Here is a 22,270-nt window from a genome sequence, read left to right on the forward strand (position 1 = left end):
CTCGTACATACATTTCCAACCATACATATAAACAAGTGTTAAATTGTTTAGATTGTTTCTAAAACGTATTTGCTTTTCTAAACAACGTGGACGACACTTATAATTTTTGTTGTCAGTTGTTTGTTACTGATCAATAAAAGCCGTGGACGCTTTACCTTTTTACATGTTTGATGAGCTTCTTCTCTCATTATTGCTTTGCTTCTTGATGATTCGTCGAATTACTTTAAAGCTTCTTCTGTCAATTTTGTTTTGCTTCTTCATTCTTGATTCATCGAATTACTTTTAACTCTATTTCGGATTTTCAACTTTCGTATTGTTTCACAACCTTATCTTTTTTTCTAATAGCAAAGTAAAGAAAGCAAGGGATGAAGATAAGACCAACCGAAATACTTATCATTGCAAAATATCAAATTATCCAACACCTTTTTAAAAAAAAGCAAAACCAACAAATCACCCCTTAAACACGCCTCCTAATGATGATGTTCACACAAGACGACACCAATTTATTCGCATAAAATAGATTAGATGAAAACACGAAACGATCCAAGCGTTTTTAGAAACCGTGGATCTTGATCTGATCCTTCTCAGCAATCCCAGCCTGGACCAAGAACTGAGACACTTTCTTCCTCTGATCACCTTGAAGCTGGATGATCTTGCCTAGCTCCTTGTTCTGCACAACGTTCCCGTTGCAGCAGAAGTCTTTCTTCAGATCCTTGAGTATCCTCTCGTAGCTGTACTCTTTCTTAAGCCCTTGAACAGTCGTCAAGCTCTTTTTCCCATTCCTCTGCTGGATTCGGATGTGAATGTTCTCTTTTGCTCCCGGTGCATCAGAATCTTTAGCCTCTGCGAATGGATCGTATGCTGATGGAACCTGGATGTCTAGCTCAACCATGTAAACTTGGTTACTTGCAACTACGAAACTGCTCTTAATTAAGCTCTGTTTGATTCTCTTTCTCTGCAAACAAATAACCAAGCAAACCAAGTTTAGCGACTACAATCAACAATAAACAATCCGGAAAAGAACATAACTATCAAAATCCAAGAACCAAGTCTAGTCTTTATCAAGAATAGAGCACGACTTAAAAACAAGATTACCACCAAATCGAACATATATATATGACTGGATCCTCATAAGATATGAGATCTATGATCCTAGTAGATCAATTACATGATCACGACCCTATTGGAATCTAACATCAACCCAAAATTTTACCAACGGAGATACTCAAAATTGAAACAAATTAAAGGAGCAAAAACCTAGTCCCCATAGAGATCAGACTTCTCAAACCCTAAAAAAATTCATGTTGAATACGAGAGAGTAACGCTAATTTTCCAAGAGATTAATCTATAATCAGAAATCAAAATAACAGAACGCAAATTGATACCGATACGATTCGAAGACGAAACAAAGAAGACAGATCAAATAAAAACTTGAAGATCAATCAATCAAACAAATAACACACCAGCAGAAAGATCAATCTAGAACGATTCTACGGAAAAAAAAAATAGGAGAAAGACGAGATCGTTACCTGAAGGTGATCGTTACCTGAAGCTTAAGGAAGGTTTTGTATTTATAAGCCTTTTTTTTTTAACCTTGACCTTCCTTTTTATGGCGGTCTAATCTTAACCGTAGATCTGTAATTTTAATAGCCACGTGTATGGATAAGTACGAATTAGCGACCCAAGTGGGGTTTAGAAATAATTGTTTTAAGAAGCAGAGAATAATTCACTCTCTCCTTTGCGTACAATGGACGCGCAACTCTCGAGTCCGTGTAGGCCCATTAAGAATCACTTATTGAAAAAGACAAGAAAAATAATAAGAACCACAAGTGGGTCCAAACCTCCAACACTTGCTCGAAGAATCTCGAAGAAGTCAATAGCTTTCATAAATATGACTTCGTAATTTATTCCATATCTGTGGGTGTCTGACAAAAGAAGAGACCGTATTATCAAATTGATACTTGAGTTGAAAATGTTTTTACATATAGGTGGAGAGAGCCGACGAATTAAAACACTCACTCATTGCTCAAACTTCTAATGATATACGAAAGCATGCCGCCATGATTATAGTATGCCAGTTCCACCTGATTCAACTCCATCAACCAAAGTCAGACCATTCAGTATATTATATGGTGATAATCAAAATCTATACAAAGGATTTGTGGATTTACCTCGGTGTCTAACCGCAAAGTGCAGATAAAAGATTTTGCAGTATCAGTGGTGACAGTTATGTCCTGGCCCGTTTTCATCTCATTGACATTGCTAGGAAGGTAGATTATGTAGCGTTCATGGCCTGTCAGTTCAAGTGTTTCTGCATCCTCATCGGATTTGAAACACAGAGGAACGATCCCTATACTAGCCAAGCTACTGCGGTGGACTCTGTTAAAGCTCTTGGCAATGATAGCTTTCACTCCCTAATAATTACATCGTTACATTGGAACATAGCTAAGCGTTGAAATCTTGTTAAATGTATGATACTAATAACAAATGTCATGTATGCATATGCTTTACCAGAAGCATTGGACCTTTTGCAGCCCAATCCCGGGAGCTACCAATTCCATACTCTGCACCAGCTAGTATGATCGTGTCCTGTCCAGCGGTTTTGTATCTCTGCAGATGTAATCAAAAATGAACATAAAGTGATGACTTAAGTTTTCTTGAAGTTTCTAATACATATCTTACTCACACTTGCTGCATCATAAACGCTAAGTTTCTCTCCGGTAGGAATGTGAATTGTCTTGGGGCCAACTTCTCCATTTAAGAGCTTGTTAACAATACGCGTACTGGAAAAGGTGCCGCGTGTCATCACTTCATGGTTTCCTCGACGACTTCCATATGACTTGAAATCATACTTACTCATGGAATACCGGTCTATAAGAAATTTTGCAGCAGGACTACCCTCGTGGATAGTTCCTGCTGAGGAAATGTGGTCTGTGGTTATGTTGTCTCCAAAGTTCATTAAGCAATAAGCATCCTTCACTTCACGTGGACCAGGAGGCTTTGTGGTTAGGTTCTTGAAAGAAGGAGGTTCATGAATGTATGTTGAGTTCGGATCCCAAGAATAGAGTGCTGAACTTAGTGACACAGAATTTCTCTTTGTCATTGTCTCATAAGTCCTCCTGAACATGCTTTGTAACTCCCTATTTTGAAAAGCCTATTCAAAAGTACCATTTAAAAAAAACAAGACAAGGAGCGTTAAAAGAAACCATAGAGAAAACTATGAAGTTACTCTATTTACCTGAGTAACTTCTTCACTGCTTGGCCATATGTCCCTTAAGTATACATTTTGTCCATCGTTGTTTGTTCCCATTGGCTCTTTCTCAAAGTCAATGTCAACCTGTATACATCAAAGATTAAAAAGAAAAGAACCAAGGTCGAGACAAATCAATACATTGGATAAATTTCAAAAAATAAAAATTGCTTCATGAGATTTTATGTTCAGTGAGATGACTAAGTACAAACCGTTCCAGAAAGAGCGTAAGCAACAACTAGTTGTGGTGAAGTAAGATATTTCGCTCTAGCAAATGGATTACGACGATAAAGGCTTCTGCTAGAGAGCACAGCAGCCGCAATTATATCTGTGGTAGGAATGAGAACAGAGGAAGCCAGTCAAGTTGAGGTTCACCGACAATTGTTGTTTGCAAAAGAAATAAACTGGAGAGCATTGTGCATCGAACACAAGCATGATGTTCAAGAAGATTCTCAAATCTTATAAACTGTGAAATACAACGGACAGTAATATGGTTTTTGTATAGAGCTTCGTAAAGGAAATAGTTAGTTATTTGTCGTAAAGGAGAAAGTCGCTACCATTTTCTGAAATAGCAGATCCAATTGGCTCATCAAGTAAGTCATCAGAACCCCAAATGCTTGTACAGACGCCATAGCCGACAACGTTGAATCCTTGTTTCGCTAAGTACTTTTTAAGCCCACTGCAAAGAAGTTAAACAAGTAAGTTAAGGATGATATCAAAGATCCAATAGATTATACAGAACGAACTTAAGTGACCCCAATATACCTTTGAAGCAAACATTCTTCGACTACTCCAGACACAGAAGTTACAGTTGTCCTAATCCATGGTTTTACCTATAATTACGGTGCCATTATGTGACTCGAATAACCTTATCAAGATGACTAAATTCAAAAGCAAGAGAAACTCACTTCCAGGCCAAGGTCATAAGCCTTTTTAGCAACAAGTGCAGCACCAACCATGTCACTAGGGCTTGATATGGCACAATCACTTGTAATGGTTGCAACAACAACGCTACCATGTTTAAGCTCAGCAGGTCGTCCGTGGTATGAGAACTTCACAGTTATGTCTTGTTGTTCTTTTGGGACTGCAAACCCCTTGAAAAAATAAGGAGACCATGCCGAAAAAAATTATTCAAACAAAATAACTTCTTTGATTCGTTATAATAAGAAGACTCAGTTTGTATCTTACCTTTATTCCAAGAGCATTGTCAAGGCATGCTTTCCAGTCAACCTTCATGTCCCCCAAGAAACTATGGTCGTAAGGCCTGTAGAAAAAAACATAAAAAAGTAAAGACTTTAGTGTAAAGATGTAAGGACTTACAGTGAGGTGATAATTTATAAAAGTAAAAACAAATACCGTTTTGGACCAGAAATACATGGTTCAACATCTCTCAAATCTAATTGCAGAGAGGATGTATATGCTCTTTCTTCATGGGGCTGCAAGACTAGTACATTTAGGTTCGAGAACATTGACTAAATTGAAAGTACCTATAATGAACGGAAAAACTTATATATTTTACCTTATTGTAGTCAACAAACATCTTGTTTGCGCGCAAGTATGATTCAATCATTGTCACCTAAATGAGCACCACAAGGTAGATATATACAAACCAGCAGAGGCACAAAATGTAGATACGACATAGGTCAGGAGACATAAGGTACTAAATGGTTATGCAGACTGAAGGACCTAATGAAACCACATAACTTACTAAAACACAACTCACAGTTTCATCGCTTCTTCCCTTCAATTTGAGGTACTCTAGTGTAATATGGTCAACAGGGGAGAAACCTTGGTTTTAAAAAGCGCGCCTGTGGCGTGCCATGGCGCGTTGCGCACTGCTGTGAGGAGATGAGGGAAACAGGACACTATGGCAAGGGATATCCATGATGCGAGCGAAACGATGAGCCATAGCCGATGCGACCATTGCCTATGGCGAGCGCAACATGGTTTATGGCTCAAAGGTAAAAAATCATTCTGTAATATAGTAGTTTACTTATAAATCAAACGTATATTTGATTTTCTGAATAATATCTTTCATTATTGATTTTATGTAATCAAAAATCTTTGATTTGATCATTTTTTTCACCCATTATATATACGAAAACCCTAGTTTATTTAGTCTCCTCATCTCTTTCATTCACGAGTCCTAAACATGAAGACGTCAATCGGCTTTACTACACGTCTACAACTACTGCAAAAGGTAATCATCTACTAATCGAAACTGTTGTATACTTGTATTGGTGGAGGAGAGCTCTTTCAAGATACTATTTTGGATCGTGATGACTATGAGTTTGAGAATACTCAATTCGATTAGAGCCTTAGTGGTTTACTGGGTTTAAGAACTATCTCTGTTTTTTTTTGTTTTAACTTTCTTAGTTTCTTTTGAGATGGATTGGATTGTTTTATGCTAGTTTATTCTAAAGTTTTAATAAGTTTCAGCAGAAAACCTCTTATTTTCTTTCTTTTAAACACCAAGCGCCTCATATCCATGTTGCGATGCGCCGCATGCGCCATGGCGTATGGCACATTAACAGGATGTTTGTGCCACAGTGCGCTTTGCGCGATTGAAAACCAAGGGAGAAACCCAATGTTGCCTCATATTCCGCGGACATGTTTGCAATCGCGGCTCTATCATTCAGTGACAGCCTACTCATCCCCTCTCCTTCATATTGGAAAAATAAGACGAATTACGTCCACATGAAACTTAACTACACTATCCAAAATTTCGAAGATTACATATCTGTTAATCTCACCATAAAACTCAACAATAGTGCCAAAAACACCATGCTTCCTTAACATTTTAGTCACGGTTGGAACCAAATCAGTAATAGTAACCCCAACCCGCAACCTTCCAACCAGCTTAAATCCAATCACACTAGGTAGCACCACGCTAATGGGCTGTCAGTTATTTAAGTATCAAACAGAGACAAAATCCATATTTCCCATATGCATTTACTACACAAATGTATTCTCACCTGACCAAGTATTGCTGCTTCTACCTCAGTTCCTCCTACTTCCAACCCAGCAACTCCTAAACCACCAATCATTGTTGTGTTGGAACATGTACCAACAACACTGTCAGGGTAGAGAAATCCATCCGAGTTGAAAACAACACGTCCAAGGTACTCCAAGTCTACCTGCAGGTTGAAAATAGAGATATCATAACACATTAACATTATCCAACTTCCAGACCAGAATAACAGCAATATTATGTACCTGATGAACCATACCTGACCCGGGAGAAGCCATCACCACGTTGTAAAAGGATGATGATCCCCACTTTAGGAACATAAACCTTTCGGCATTCCTGTCAGATTCTAGCTGCACACCTTTCCGCAGGTCTCTTTCTTTTGTTGCACCATGAACTTGGACTGAGTGATCAAGCACAATATCAACAGGAACCTGTCGGCAGAAATGAACTGAAAATAATGAGATTTACGATGGAAACTGATTTAAGTTCGACACAAAGTGATGGAAACAGTTAACTAACCCGTGGATTAATCTTGTTAGGATCACTACCAAGATTTTTTATGGCATCTCTCATAGCAGCAAGATCAACTATAACTGGTACTCGTGTAAAGTCCTGGCCAAGAGAAGGTACTATTAAGTAATGTAAATGAATAAAGTTTTCAAAAATTCAAAAAATGATAAATATGCCAAATACTGTACCTGTAGAATAACTCGGGAAGGTTTGAAGGGGATCTCAACTTTATTAACAGATGTATTCTCCCAATCCATTATTTTCTCAACATCATCCTTTGTGATGTGAAAGCTGTCACAATTACGAATAGCTGATTCCAGTAGTATCCGGACAGAGTATGGTAATCTATCTGCAGCATTTAGATATAAGTGTTACAAATTATATGAGAAACGCATGAAAACAAACAGATTTGAGGTAACAACAAATGCTTCTTGAGTAACTCTACCGATTCTTGGATCGTTTAAAGCTGGTAAAGAATAGAACTTTCCGTATTCTCCACCATCAGGCTTGTGAAGCGTTGTTAAGATATCCTTGTAGGCATGTTCAGAAGCTAAAATTTCCATAGCAAAACTATTATGCAAAAGAGTGACACAAAGTAATTACAAATAAAAACTGAGAATACTTTCAACCAAATATACGTGAATCAGTGAATGCCAAAGATGAATAATAAATTACACAAGTTAACAAAGATTCATGAAAAGCAAGCTAAGAGAAATGAGCTTTATAAACAAAGATAACCATTAAGTATTACCAATGCTAGCGAATTTCCGTTGGAATTTCTCTAATCTCGGAGCAGCAATCCTCGTTTGAGCTCGGAAGCTCTCAGGCAACCGCCAATTAGCGTGTTGACTCCACCGCGTGGCAGAAGAGCACACTCGAAACAAGCGGAAAGCAGACAAGATCTTCACAGATAGGTTTGAGTTACTAAGACGCGGTGCAGACAAGGTTGGTGTCGAGACAGAGGAGATTCTCGATAGGGAATAAGCAAATTGCACGCCAGAAGAAGAGAACCTGAACATGGCGAAAAATCAAAACGCCATCAGTGATCAGAAAATTCCAAAATGAGGAGAAGAAGGATCAATCGAAAGCCTAAAACATTGTTGAAGGAAGACACAGAGAAAGTCATCAAGCTTGTGTTATATTTTCCATGTAGAAAGAAAAACAGATTTACAAATTAAGGAGGCCACGTCTGGTGAGAGAACAATCCTTTTTTGACCGTTGACAAATGAATTCAGATTGGATTAACCAAATTTTACAAAAAAACAAATACAGAACAAGTTAACGGTTCTTCTTCGTATAAAATGATGGATATGTTTCACAGCCAAGTTCAAATTTTTATCTTTAGGGTCTTCACTCCTCAGTAATCGTAACTGTCTAACTGACACAGTAGCTGAGTCTCGTGAGTATGCAAGCTGCAAAAATAGAATCTAAGAAGATTGAAGTATTGAACAAAGAACAAATCGAGTCATTTCGATTCACTTGCTTCCTTTGGTATCACACCTTCAAGCATTAACATAAAAAGAGGGATATCAATTGATTCAGACCATGAATTAACAGTTGATGACGTCTTCAGTAAACAATTCTCATTTGAAGATTTATCTAAATACTATCACAAGCTTTAAGAGCATCAAAAAGTGAACAAGAGAAACGAAGTTGCTATAAGGCTTTGTTTGCCAAAGCTTTAGTTTAATGGACTCTCAGATTTACCTTTTACACAGCAAAGGGAAACAACAGGTGAACCACTGAAAGCAATAGGTCTGGATTTTGATGGACACCAATCCCAATTCCTGTCGGATTCAAGCTGCATCATAAATTTGGACAGAGTGATCAACGGTAAAACCAACAGGTTTCTGTATGCAGAAAATTAGGAGAGTTACTACGGAAAAGCTATCTAGTCCTACTTAAGTCATAAATTATGGCCAATTGCGAAAGAGTCATCACATCACAACAGCATAGTGATGAAGTCTGTTTTGTAAACCAGTGGATCACTCCCAAGAATCTTCACTGCATCCCTCATGGAGTGATCCACTGTGTTTAAAACTGACTTTCACTATACTGTTTTTATGTGATGGGAGTGATCAAATTTCGCAAGTACTCCAGCCATGAACCCAAAAAACCGAAAGCAAGAAAAGGTACTAATCAGAACATATCAAGAAAAGGTAAAACAAAAGTTAGCATAAAGAGGAAAAGAACGGACTCTACCAGTCTTTCCAATAATCATTGGCATCTTCGAATGGGATCTCAACTTTCGTAAGACAATCATCAACATACCAATCCAAAACACAAAGACCATTGCTCTGATGAATCTGCGAAAAGCTGAGGACGAACGACGAACCAGAGGAAACAATTTTTTTTTATTTAGGAACTTAAACAGCTTATATCCCTCACGGGAAGACACACCTTGTTTTCTTCCCATCCAGATGGGTGTAAAAGGATACACACTACTTTTTTACATAAAACGGCGATGGAAACTACCAAATTGGAAATACTATATATAACCCGTGAGGGATATAAGCTGTTTTAAGTTCGACACAAAGTGATGGAAACAGTTAACTAACCCGTGGATTAATCTTGTTAGGATCACTACCAAGATTTTTTATGGCATCTCTCATAGCAGCAAGATCAACTATAACTGGTACTCGTGTAAAGTCCTGGCCAAGAGAAGGTACTATTAAGTAATGTAAATGAATAAAGTTTTCAAAAATTCAAAAAATGATAAATATGCCAAATACTGTACCTGTAGAATAACTCGGGAAGGTTTGAAGGGGATCTCAACTTTATTAACAGATGTATTCTCCCAATCCATTATTTTCTCAACATCATCCTTTGTGATGTGAAAGCTGTCACAATTACGAATAGCTGATTCCAGTAGTATCCGGACAGAGTATGGTAATCTATCTGCAGCATTTAGATATAAGTGTTACAAATTATATGAGAAACGCATGAAAACAAACAGATTTGAGGTAACAACAAATGCTTCTTGAGTAACTCTACCGATTCTTGGATCGTTTAAAGCTGGTAAAGAATAGAACTTTCCGTATTCTCCACCATCAGGCTTGTGAAGCGTTGTTAAGATATCCTTGTAGGCATGTTCAGAAGCTAAAATTTCCATAGCAAAACTATTATGCAAAAGAGTGACACAAAGTAATTACAAATAAAAACTGAGAATACTTTCAACCAAATATACGTGAATCAGTGAATGCCAAAGATGAATAATAAATTACACAAGTTAACAAAGATTCATGAAAAGCAAGCTAAGAGAAATGAGCTTTATAAACAAAGATAACCATTAAGTATTACCAATGCTAGCGAATTTCCGTTGGAATTTCTCTAATCTCGGAGCAGCAATCCTCGTTTGAGCTCGGAAGCTCTCAGGCAACCGCCAATTAGCGTGTTGACTCCACCGCGTGGCAGAAGAGCACACTCGAAACAAGCGGAAAGCAGACAAGATCTTCACAGATAGGTTTGAGTTACTAAGACGCGGTGCAGACAAGGTTGGTGTCGAGACAGAGGAGATTCTCGATAGGGAATAAGCAAATTGCACGCCAGAAGAAGAGAACCTGAACATGGCGAAAAATCAAAACGCCATCAGTGATCAGAAAATTCCAAAATGAGGAGAAGAAGGATCAATCGAAAGCCTAAAACATTGTTGAAGGAAGACACAGAGAAAGTCATCAAGCTTGTGTTATATTTTCCATGTAGAAAGAAAAACAGATTTACAAATTAAGGAGGCCACGTCTGGTGAGAGAACAATCCTTTTTTGACCGTTGACAAATGAATTCAGATTGGATTAACCAAATTTTACAAAAAAACAAATACAGAACAAGTTAACGGTTCTTCTTCGTATAAAATGATGGATATGTTTCACAGCCAAGTTCAAATTTTTATCTTTAGGGTCTTCACTCCTCAGTAATCGTAACTGTCTAACTGACACAGTAGCTGAGTCTCGTGAGTATGCAAGCTGCAAAAATAGAATCTAAGAAGATTGAAGTATTGAACAAAGAACAAATCGAGTCATTTCGATTCACTTGCTTCCTTTGGTATCACACCTTCAAGCATTAACATAAAAAGAGGGATATCAATTGATTCAGACCATGAATTAACAGTTGATGACGTCTTCAGTAAACAATTCTCATTTGAAGATTTATCTAAATACTATCACAAGCTTTAAGAGCATCAAAAAGTGAACAAGAGAAACGAAGTTGCTATAAGGCTTTGTTTGCCAAAGCTTTAGTTTAATGGACTCTCAGATTTACCTTTTACACAGCAAAGGGAAACAACAGGTGAACCACTGAAAGCAATAGGTCTGGATTTTGATGGACACCAATCCCAATTCCTGTCGGATTCAAGCTGCATCATAAATTTGGACAGAGTGATCAACGGTAAAACCAACAGGTTTCTGTATGCAGAAAATTAGGAGAGTTACTACGGAAAAGCTATCTAGTCCTACTTAAGTCATAAATTATGGCCAATTGCGAAAGAGTCATCACATCACAACAGCATAGTGATGAAGTCTGTTTTGTAAACCAGTGGATCACTCCCAAGAATCTTCACTGCATCCCTCATGGAGTGATCCACTGTGTTTAAAACTGACTTTCACTATACTGTTTTTATGTGATGGGAGTGATCAAATTTCGCAAGTACTCCAGCCATGAACCCAAAAAACCGAAAGCAAGAAAAGGTACTAATCAGAACATATCAAGAAAAGGTAAAACAAAAGTTAGCATAAAGAGGAAAAGAACGGACTCTACCAGTCTTTCCAATAATCATTGGCATCTTCGAATGGGATCTCAACTTTCGTAAGACAATCATCAACATACCAATCCAAAACACAAAGACCATTGCTCTGATGAATCTGCGAAAAGCTGAGGACGAACGACGAACCAGAGGAAACAATTTTTTTTTATTTAGGAACTTAAACAGCTTATATCCCTCACGGGAAGACACACCTTGTTTTCTTCCCATCCAGATGGGTGTAAAAGGATACACACTACTTTTTTACATAAAACGGCGATGGAAACTACCAAATTGGAAATACTATATATAAGTGGAGTGCATCTCTGATCTCTACTGAGGATTCGGGGGACGACTGTTAGCAGCAGAGACTCTAGAACCCCACTCCAGAAGCTCCTTGCTTGTATCATCTTTGTGCACTATCACTTCAATGAAACAGAAGCTCTCTTTTTCCTCATTCGTTGCCGTCTTGATCGCTTTCACTAGCTCCTCTTCGCATCTCACTTTGGCAGTCCAGCATTTGCCTTCTCCATTGTGTATAGCATCAACAAAAGCTGTGTAGTTCCAGTTCTTTATGACATTGTAAGGACCATCGTGAATCTCCACTTCAATTGTGTACCCTCCGTTGTTGATTAGAAAGATAATGGTCTTTTGCCCACACCGTATCATTGTAGATACATCCTGCGCCGTTACCTGGAAACTACCGTCTCCAATACAAGCAATAACACGCCTGTTTGGCATAGCTTGAGCATAGCCAAGAGTAGCACCTACTGACCAACCGATTGAACCATACTGCATCTGGAATTCGTAACCGCATCCTTCAGGGAGCTTCAGCTTCTGACAATTGAACCAAGAATCTCCTGTCTCAGCAAGCACAGCAGTTTCAGAAGAGAGCATATTCTGAATATGTTGGAACAGCACATTAACCCTCAAAGGCTCATTCGGGTTATCTCTCAAAGGCTTTCCTTCTGGGACAAAGATCCTATGGTAATTCTCATAGGAAGTGTTGTTGTGCTTAATCCGTTTCGCCAGTTTAATAAGAAACTCCTTCATAAGAACACACCCAAACGCAGGTCCATTACCAATAGTAACCCGATCAGGCTGCACGATGATCGCCTTCTCTTTCTTGAGAAGCAGAGAGTACCCAACAGAACTGTAATCGTTAAAAATCGGACCTGCAAACAAATAAGCATCCGCAGATTCAACAATTTCAGCACAAAAAGCTGTACTCACAGCTCCCCAATACGTCCCAATAAAATGCGTGTGGTGCTCAGGTATTTGTCCTTTAGCAGAAGGCATCACAGCAACACCATAACCAGAAGCATCAGCAAGCTCAACAAAAGCATCCGCAGCTTTCGCAACCCGCAGTTTCGGCCCACCAACAAGAACTGGCTTCACAGCTTTGTTCAAAAACTCAGCCGCTGCTTCGACCGCCGTATCTAGACCAATCTGGTTACTAACCCTAGGCGGAAGCATGAAGGGAACAGGATGACGACTAAACGTCGGAAGAGGAATCGCCGGGAGATTACAGCTGATACTAATATAAACAGGTTTGCTTTCTTTCAAAGCGGTGGAAATCGCAGTGTCGATGAGTTCATGAGACTCTTCTAAGTTATTAATCACAGCTTGATAACAAGTAACAGCTTGAAAACACCTAAGCTCTTGAGTGAAATCAGGTAAACCAATCGTATGATGAAGAATCCTATTGGTACCGTAATCGTTTGAGTTTGGACCACCGACGATGCAAATCAGAGGCAGATTCTCACTGTAAGCACCGGCGATGGCGTTCAAGACGCTCAATCCACCGACGGTAAAGGTAACGACACACGCACCGACTCCGCGAGATCTGGCGTAACCGTCGGCAGCGTATCCGGCGTTGAGCTCGTTGCAGCAACCGATTAGCTTGAGGTCTGGTTCAGCTATGAGGTGATCGAGAAGCGTTAAGTTGAAATCGCCAGGAACGGAGAAGACGTCGGTGACTCCGATCTCGACTAAACGTCTGGCTAAGTAACGGCCAAGAGTCGCGTCACAGGGGCTGATTGATGTGGAGTGAAGTGGACTCGAGTTTTGAACGGTGGAAACGCCGCCGTTTGGAGGACCGCCTATATCGTCGTGGGTCGGGTTACACACGTCGATGGATCCGATCTTAGTGTCCATAACGCTCGTTTCACTTTTTCGAATTTAGAGTGAGAGAGAGAGAGAGAGGGGTTTTCTCGAGAAGAAAATACAGACTAGTAAGTAGTATGAGAGATGAGTGGGGAAAATATAGGAGACTGAAACCGCCACGTAGAAATGAAAACAACGGTGGCAAAACCGCAAAAGTAATCTTTAATTAAGGAAACACACAAAAACGGTGAACGGTGGTGGTATTAAAACATTAGCCGAAGATATTTTTGTAGCTGTGAGATTAGACACGTGTACTATAAATTAATAAGGTTAGGATTAAGACAATTTATTAATTTATAGTGATATTAATTTATCAATAAATTAATAATTATTATTTTATAATATAAATTAATAATTATTAATTTATAGGTATATTTTTAATTGCTCAATTTTTTAAAATAATAAATTGAGACAATTTTTGCAGAATAAAATTAAAATTTTGGATGTTGTAAATTTTATGTTATTGGAATTGAATTTGAAATAATTAAAAATTATTTTTGACAATGAATTATAAATATTGTAGACAAATTTACTTATATACATGACATAAATATTCAAATTTATGAATAAGAATATCAATTATCGTATTTTAATAGTCTATTAATCTATCCAAATGTAAATGATGCATATTTAGAAATTGAAAACTTTAAAAAATTTGATGTGCTTTATGGAATATTATAAAATATTTTATATCATTATATTTTAAAGATACAATATAACAATTGTTTTATGGATATAAGGTTTAAGAGAAACATATTCTACTATAGCAGCATGTATATATATATATATATGTAATTTTACATGATTATTAATTTATAATATTATTGGGACTATATTTTATATAAAGATTTCAAAAAAATTATTATTTTATTATCTTATCGAATTTTATTATTTTTTATACTATTCTGACTTGGGATTAGTAAAATTTATTAATTTATAATGTTTATTAATTTATACGTATCACCGTATCAGTATCACGTTTGGAATAGTTAGTGAGAGAGACAGAGAATAATTGCTCTCACGGATGAAACTTACTTAACGGTCCTCTAATAAACACACAAGTGGAGATTTTCATTAGAGAGTGGTTTGCTATACGGTTTGGTTTTTGGTTTATAGAAACCAAAAAGAAATTGATTTGTAAATTGGTTTAGTCTAGATCGGGCTTCGGATTAAATGTCACGTGACGCGTGTCACTGTCAATACCATGTTCCACCAAAAAAAGGGCCCATAAAGACTTTTGAAAACCCTAAAGAGACTCCATCGTTTTCCCCCCCAAACGCCGATTTTCCCGCCGCTCTCACTCCATTACAAAAATCTTTTAGATCCCCAAATCTTCAATCACTTCCATAATCTCTCTCTCGATCCTCAGATTCAATCTCTTCATCGAAGCTTAAAACAAAAATCATAACAATGAAGGACATCTCTAAATCACCGGCGAGAAGAAACGACGGATTCCACCGCTACTTGAAACCAAGAGCGCTTGCTCAGATCCGTAACCCGAGAATCAACGCTAGATCTACTACTACCGCATCTCTCGTGTCACGCTCCCTCTCGCAGCCGTTAGATCTGATTTCACCATCTCACAACTTTGTTGCTGACGAAGCAGCGGCGGCTTGAAATCTGACGAAGCAGCGGCGGCGCGGAATTTCACCATCTCTGCTTTGCTTAGTCTCAACATCTCGGTCATTTCTCTGCTTTGCTTAGTCTCAACATCTCAGTGCTAAAAGTGTTTAATGTTCTCTCTCTCTTCGTTGTGATGGATAACAATGTCTGTCCACATGTTTGCCTTCTGCTATTGTCTCACTCCATATGGTTGTCGCAGTTGTTGGAAGGTTTAAATGAGTTTCATTTGCTTTGTGTTATTAGAGCATATGGAACCACTAGTACTTACTCTCATGAGTCTCTCATATCAATGTAAAAAAGTTTGTCTATATCTGGTCTCTTGGTTTGTTTTAATATGGCGCATTAAGCTTTTCCTCTCTGCCCATATGCTGAACTTGAATCCAGATCCAGCTGCACCTCTCTACCCTCTGATTATGGCAATTGGTCATTACTTAACAGATACAAATAACATGTGGGTTTATACAGAAGTTATGGTAATGATGAGGGAGAGAATGATGATGATCATCATAATTAGGTGTCCTATAAATACTTATGATTTGGAACCGATCATAGTAGTTCTTAGTTATAGGTGACTCGGTAGGATACTCAAGTTAGGTACTGAAAAAAAACTTGAATTAACCAATATTGTGCAGAGGAATTCTTGAAAATTCTAGTTTATGTTAATGTACTTATTAGATTTACTTAACCGGTGTAATCAATTGGCAGAAGTATTAGAACTATCAGTGAAGTAAAACTGATTTGTTGTTGAGAGACAACAAGTTGCATCCCCAAGTACATATCATAGACCATACATAACTCACTTTCTCACCTTCAAAGTTTTCCAACTCTTTTCATTGACAATTGTCACAAGTCCTTCATTCCTCTACTTTTTCTTTTCTTTTCAGTATAGCACTTTTCTCTAAAATTTACCCATCAAATCATACGATCATCCCACACCGGCATTGATAACCCTAGTGTAGTTTAACTACTAGTCTCAAAAAAGAGGTACAAATTTTTTTTTTGAAAAAGAGTGCGACTATTCTTGTATCACGAGATCATAATTTGGACTTGTCCAAACTACAATGTATCAAATTCAAAAAATACCACTAAAATAAAACTACAATGTCTGGCCTGGTTTTATATCAGAAAATATATAAAACTTATCATTTATGTGAATACTTTATTTGATTTTATCACCAATAGGAATAACCAATAATTCATTTGATTTTTTTTTTGGGATATTAGTACTACAAGTATATTCTTTCTATATTATGAACACTATGATTTCTAGTTTCTTTTTTCAATTTTAGTTGTCATATGTCTCTTACTAGATTTTAACCCACGGTACACCGTGTGCATATATTTTTTTTTATTATTTATATCTTATGTTGTATTTGTTTGTTAAATATTGTATGTTTTGTAAACACTAAATTTCCGGTCGTTTGTGTGGCTAAATGTTTATATTTATTTTTTAATCCGTAATACACTTCATAACCATTTATTTGTTATATTTAGTATGGTTTGTTTAGTGTTTGAGATTCTATTTTATTTTTAAATTATTATAACAAAAAAAATAAGTGATCTAAATACATAATAAGTAATTTATATGCTGTGATTAAGTCACATTTTTCTAATGATTTAATTATTTTACATAATTTTAGTTAAATCAACTTGATTTTATATGTCAAATATTCTAATATTTGTAGTGTTGACAAATAATACAATGAAGATTTAACCTGCGTTAGCACAAATTTAATGATATTTTATTTATTCCAACATGTCCTCTTTATAACCATCTACTATTTTAAAAATTTTTAATTTTATATATTCGTAATATTTTAAATTTTTATTAAGTTTATATATATTAATTATAATATTAAATAAATGTTAATCGAATTTCTTCCTACATTAAGAATCAAAGCTCACAGGTTTTGGAAACAAAATGGAAATCATATTGTTGTTTTCTTTGTTTGCAAAGGATTCAGAGATAAAATATATTCAAAACACAACAGAATGTGTGGTTAAATATATCATAGTTTTTGTTTCCATATTGATTTCTGTAATTTTTTATAAGTGAAATGGAATGTAAAATACTTAGAAAACAAAATCTGACGTAATGCTATTGTTGGAAATTTTTTAGGGATTAACTTTGTAAAAGAGTTTTTAAATAAGTACAAATAAAAGGGTATAACCCAAAATATACTTAAGAAATGTATATATAGATTTCTTATTTTGCTTTTTTATTTGTATTCATCTTAAACAATTCACATGAAGTTATCATCTAACTATTTTCAATTTCTATTTACTTATTAATATTATGCTAATCATGCATCATTTATTAGTATATAGTTAATTACATATATTTAATATATGTTTATATTACTTTCTTAAAAACAAATTGTTGTAAACTTGTAATATACATAAGTTAGGTTTTGGTCTCACTTATATTAGTACAATTGAATCATTTCCCATATAATTTCAATATATGACTTCATCATTCATTTCCGAACGTTTTTAGTTTTGGATCAATCATTTTGGATAAAATTTATTTTCATAATTGAATCTAAATAATATAATAAATAATATGTTAGTGCAAAAGTATGTGTGTATGTATATCTTACTGTCTTCTAGAGTCTCATAATATTTTGTTTGACCTTGAGAATCTATCAGCCACATATGCTTAGTCCCTATCAATTCAGACAAGACAATGTCTACCTTAAATTGCTTGTTATTTGCAGCAGCCGATTTCACACCCTCTTCAATCATTTGAAGATTTAACCTCAAATGAATATCATCACTTAAGTCCAAGCAATCCTGCAAAAGGAAAAAGAGAAAAATAAGAAGGAAAAAAAACATCATTAATTTTGTTTTAAATCATGAATGCATTATTTGACCTTAATACAATTGGTCGTTTTTTTCCTACTCAATGATTTTTTAAACATTGGTCCACACTTTCACCGGCAATTCAGTAACCTGGATAATGTTTTCCTTCAGCGGCTTTGCATAGCCTTTACTTGTGAATGAACCATCTCCGTTGGATGTGATATGTCCGTCATTTCATCGGTACCAAGGTGTCATTGGCAACATTTCTTCATCATTAAACAATCTCCTAATATTTTCTAGGACATCTCGTGGATTAAATTTTGGCACATTTGTGTAGTAACCCGTTGCAACTCCTTCAGCACCATTAACAAGTTAGTTTTTTTGTTAACAAATTTTGGCATCTTCATAATTAAATCTAAATAATATAACAAATAATATGTTAGCTTTCTTGCGTTTGTTGGATAGTATAAATACTATTGAAGAAACTAAGAAAACTAAAAAACAATAATTGAGGGAAACATTTTTAAATTTTTGTACGAAAAGAAATATATATTTATGTGATGTAAACTATTGAATAATCAATTTATTAAATAAGTTATTTAACTCTTTTAAAAGTATATAATTACAAAATATTACTAACACATTTCCTAGTATTGGATAAAAAGGGACAAGCGTAAGATATGAATCTAACAACGACAATTTTATGCAATACATATAAGCAAAATCTTAGCGTTTTCTTCAAAAATATATAAATTATGATGTTACAATTGGGGTATAATGTTCAATACTCATAATTATTAAGATTAAGACTCATTATATAATCATTATTAAAATTTCAATAAATTATGTGTGTTTACATCATACAGATGATGATTTTAGCCTTGTTAGTTTAATTATTTGTGTTGGTTTTGTTTGACCTTGAGAATCTATCAGCCATATATTTGGATTGTTCATAATTTAATTTATACTCCTCGATGAGGATCATTTTTGGGTTATTAATGATTTGTATCTGTTTGCCAAAAAAAAAAAAATGATTTGTATCTAACTCTAAATGTTCTAGCTGTTTTGGAAGATTAGTCAATGGTGCTTAATGATTCTCAAGTTTGCTATCTTTTTGTTAGATTGAAATCAACATAGGCTATATATATATAATAATATCTCGGTGCGACTATTCTTGTATCATGAGATCATAATTTGGATTTGTCCAAACTACAATGTATCAAATTCAAAAAATACCACTAAAATAGAACCAAATCGAAGAAGACACGTAAGTTATGTTTGATTTTGAAAACGCGGGCTCTCTCCATTCCTATGGTGTGATCAATTTTGCTGTTGAACTACGAATCTACGATGTGACATCACCTTGACTAATGCTAGTGTCATCACTTTGTGTCCCCCAAATCGTATCGCCACCGATTAATAATGTCTTTGAAGAACGATAATTCTTTTGTTATTACAAATTTACCACTAGGTATCCCATAAACATAATATAAAAACAACTCAATACTTTATAATTTATATTATCTCAAGTAAAAACTATGATTACATCATATGAAGCCCCACCAAGACAAGCCAAATGTCTATCTCTCTCGCTACCAGCAACCACCGCACTTGCCTCGTCCCTGTCACTTCCACTACCAGATTTTTGGTGCCACTCACTAAAAACCAAAATAAACATAGAATTTATCAAAACCACTAATCTTTTTTTTCTGACAGCAATTACCAACTTTTATACTCGCTAGAACAGTTACTAAACATGGTAAATCCAATATATATATACAGTAGAACTTTTATAAATTAATAAGGACGGACCATAAAATTTTATTAATTTATAAAGGTTTTAATTTATCGATAAATTAATAAAATATTAATTTATGAAGAGGATCTTTTATTAAAAATTCATAGTTTAGAAGAAATTGTTGCTACTATTTTTTAAGATGATGGTAAAATTGAAGAAGATATGACGATACCTTTAGAACCAGTTACATATAAGGAAGCAATTATCGCGTCAAGAACTTTCTACAATTTTTGGATGCGATACCTTTAGAACCAGAAGTTTTTGATGCAGTCAGAAAGATTAGAGATGCTCTCCAACAAAAATGCAAATTCAAGAACAAACAAACAACAATATATTCATATTTCACTAAATATTCTTAGATATATATAGACTAGTTTATTTGATTATTAATTTATGATATTGATGGACCATATTTTTACATGAGATTTTTTAAAAAGTTATTAATTTATTATTTTATCGAATAATGTCCAAAATTACACTAGTCCTAACTTGGGACCGGAGAAATTTATTAATTTATAAAGATTATTAATTTACCGAGTATTAATTTATATAGGTTCTATTGTATATAAGAAATTTGAGAAACACATAAGTTTTGATAACAAAATTAAATCGAACACCATTCTACTTTTAATGCAAACAATTATTTTTACAATCTGGAGATGATGAAAAATGCTTAGTTTAACGTAATATAGTATGCTTAATCTAATCCATATTCACATTTGCAAGTTTTTCTTGTCTTATCAATTTATAAATGAAAATCACTTATTTTTCTTCCACGCGGTTTCTAAAGCTTAATCATAAAAAGGAGAAAAGTTATAGGAACTTGTATTCGTATCCTAGTATAATTTGTTTTTGTATGTCTTGTGACCACACAGACACACATATTTATAAAAGAGATAGATAATCTAACTGAGAAATCCACTTGAAGTCAACATTTTTATAGCTTTCTTCCTCTCCAAAACCAAAAAAGAAACACATCTGATTTTGAGATCCAATTAACCAAAGATGAGAGACAACAACAACACAAGGGAAGGGGAGAGAAGCAGCAGTTCTTTAAAGCAGCAACCACAACAAGTTCCTATGTCTTTGAAGCTCATAGATTCATGTCTAAGGCTAAGTGTGGTTCCTCTCAGTGTTGCAACCATCTGGTTAACTGTCACTAACCACGAATCCAATCCTGACTATGGCAGCTTAGACTACAACTCCATCATGGGTCTCAAGTAAATGCGTATTCTTAAATTTCAATTTTAGAATTGAGTATTTGTTTCTATTTTAGTTTTTTAACTGAATTGATTATTTGCAGGTACATGGTTGGTGCGAGTGCCATATCTGCTATCTATGCTCTCTTCTCTACTGTTTTTTCATGGGTCTCATGTTTAGCCTCCAAAGCTTGGCTCTTCTTTGTTCCTGACCAGGTTTTTTTTTTTTTTTTTTTTTTTTTTTTTTTTTTTAAAAAAAATTCATGCTCAAATCATTAATCAAAGTAAGTATGCAATTTCTTATATAAGTGAATAACTTTTTGTGGTGTGTGAAGGTTTTAGCCTATGTGATGACAACATCAGTAGCAGGAGCAACAGAGATAGTGTACTTACTTAACAAAGGAGACAAAATAGTGGCATGGAGTGAAATGTGTTCTTCTTATCCACATTATTGTTCAAAACTCACAATTGCTTTGGGGCTTCATGTCTTTGTTCTTTTATTTTTCTTATTCCTCTCTGTCATTTCTGCTTACAGAGCTTTTAGTCCTTTTGATCTTCCTTGTGATTCTCAAACCAATATTGATGCTTGATTAGTTACTCAAGTTTTAACTTTCTATCTCAAAATAATATTATGATTTATTTTTAGTTTTTTTTCTTTTTAATTGTTGTTGTATGTCATAGTGGCTACCAAGGGGAAAACAAAAAACTTAGTTTAGTTAACAAGTTCTTTCACATCGTGCAACACTCAGGATTGGCGTCTTCCCTCAACCTCGCTCTTTGATCTCTTAAATATTCCTTTTTAAAAAATTCACATTATTATAGTTTTGTTATTTTTAGTAAGGATTCCTTGTTTTGTTTGATACACACTTATTTGTCAACATTTATAAAACTCAAGTGAGAACTGAGAATTAATCGAAGTTTTTATGTCACATTCTGGATTGAAATGTAGTTTTATGAATTAGTACTATATATTACTATATATAGTCACTGTTCAAGTACATATACTAAAGTAAAACTTATAAATCTAAATATATATAGTTGCAATAAAGCCTATGCAATTTTAAAAGGTTGTATGTATATAGACCGCGTTTTAGAACAATAACTATGTTTTTAATTAAATGTCAAGATCTTTGAATTGGTATTTATTTATAAGTCTTGAAAATACAAAAGATTACAAATGTGAAGTTAAATTCAAAGTCATTTAAAATAGCAACTAT

The 22,270-nt window shown here is 35.1% G+C and overlaps 4 protein-coding genes across 10 annotated transcripts; 1 reads left to right on the forward strand and 3 right to left on the reverse strand.

Annotated features, from left to right (window-relative positions):
* Positions 1-372: 372 nt before the first annotated feature.
* LOC104761515 (protein translation factor SUI1 homolog 1) lies at positions 373-892 on the reverse strand. Its single transcript, XM_010484608.3, has one exon. It carries the CDS (start codon positions 890-892, stop codon positions 554-556), a length of 339 nt encoding a protein of 112 aa, XP_010482910.1. The 3' UTR covers positions 373-553.
* On the reverse strand, positions 373-11,075 carry LOC104761514 (aconitate hydratase 2, mitochondrial). Of its 7 annotated transcripts, XM_087499271.1 has the most exons (22): positions 10,988-11,075; positions 10,032-10,291; positions 9,726-9,830; positions 9,469-9,629; positions 9,290-9,382; positions 6,467-6,652; positions 6,226-6,387; positions 6,004-6,148; positions 5,835-5,912; positions 4,974-5,038; positions 4,770-4,826; positions 4,607-4,686; positions 4,439-4,514; positions 4,159-4,344; positions 4,016-4,083; positions 3,808-3,929; positions 3,463-3,578; positions 3,239-3,337; positions 2,687-3,154; positions 2,512-2,610; positions 2,172-2,414; positions 1,932-2,084 (listed from the first exon to the last, which is right to left on the reverse strand). In XM_087499271.1, exons 4-22 carry the CDS (start codon positions 9,535-9,537, stop codon positions 2,016-2,018), a joined length of 2,481 nt encoding a protein of 826 aa, XP_087355397.1. In that variant the 5' UTR covers positions 9,538-9,629; positions 9,726-9,830; positions 10,032-10,291; positions 10,988-11,075; the 3' UTR covers positions 1,932-2,015. The 7 variants fall into 7 exon arrangements, 3 of the variants coding, with proteins under 3 accessions (XP_087355396.1, XP_087355395.1, XP_087355397.1); XR_015588916.1 differs by lacking the exons at positions 9,290-9,382; positions 9,469-9,629; positions 9,726-9,830; positions 10,032-10,291; positions 10,988-11,075 and adding exons at positions 373-955; positions 1,530-1,925; positions 6,741-6,833; positions 6,920-7,061 and having other exon boundaries at positions 2,020-2,084; positions 4,974-5,177; positions 5,698-5,912; XM_087499270.1 differs by lacking the exon at positions 10,988-11,075 and having other exon boundaries at positions 1,861-2,084; positions 10,032-10,299.
* LOC104726025 (pyruvate decarboxylase 2) lies at positions 10,474-13,809 on the reverse strand. The gene is made up of 4 exons (XM_087499272.1): positions 11,719-13,809; positions 11,483-11,586; positions 10,988-11,081; positions 10,474-10,692 (listed from the first exon to the last, which is right to left on the reverse strand). The coding sequence occupies exon 1, from the start codon at positions 13,620-13,622 to the stop codon at positions 11,799-11,801; it is 1,824 nt and encodes a 607-aa protein (XP_087355398.1). The 5' UTR covers positions 13,623-13,809; the 3' UTR covers positions 10,474-10,692; positions 10,988-11,081; positions 11,483-11,586; positions 11,719-11,798.
* A 6,824-nt stretch (positions 13,810-20,633) lies between these two features.
* On the forward strand, positions 20,634-21,698 carry LOC104761516 (CASP-like protein 2D1). Its single transcript, XM_010484610.3, has 3 exons — positions 20,634-21,074; positions 21,158-21,269; positions 21,389-21,698. Exons 1-3 carry the CDS (start codon positions 20,860-20,862, stop codon positions 21,641-21,643), a joined length of 582 nt encoding a protein of 193 aa, XP_010482912.1. The 5' UTR covers positions 20,634-20,859; the 3' UTR covers positions 21,644-21,698.
* Positions 21,699-22,270: the final 572 nt, after the last annotated feature.

Source organism: Camelina sativa, chromosome 18 (genome assembly GCF_030686135.1).
Source record: "Camelina sativa cultivar CO46 ecotype springtype chromosome 18, ASM3068613v1".
In the NCBI taxonomy this organism is placed as follows: domain Eukaryota; kingdom Viridiplantae; phylum Streptophyta; class Magnoliopsida; order Brassicales; family Brassicaceae; genus Camelina; species Camelina sativa.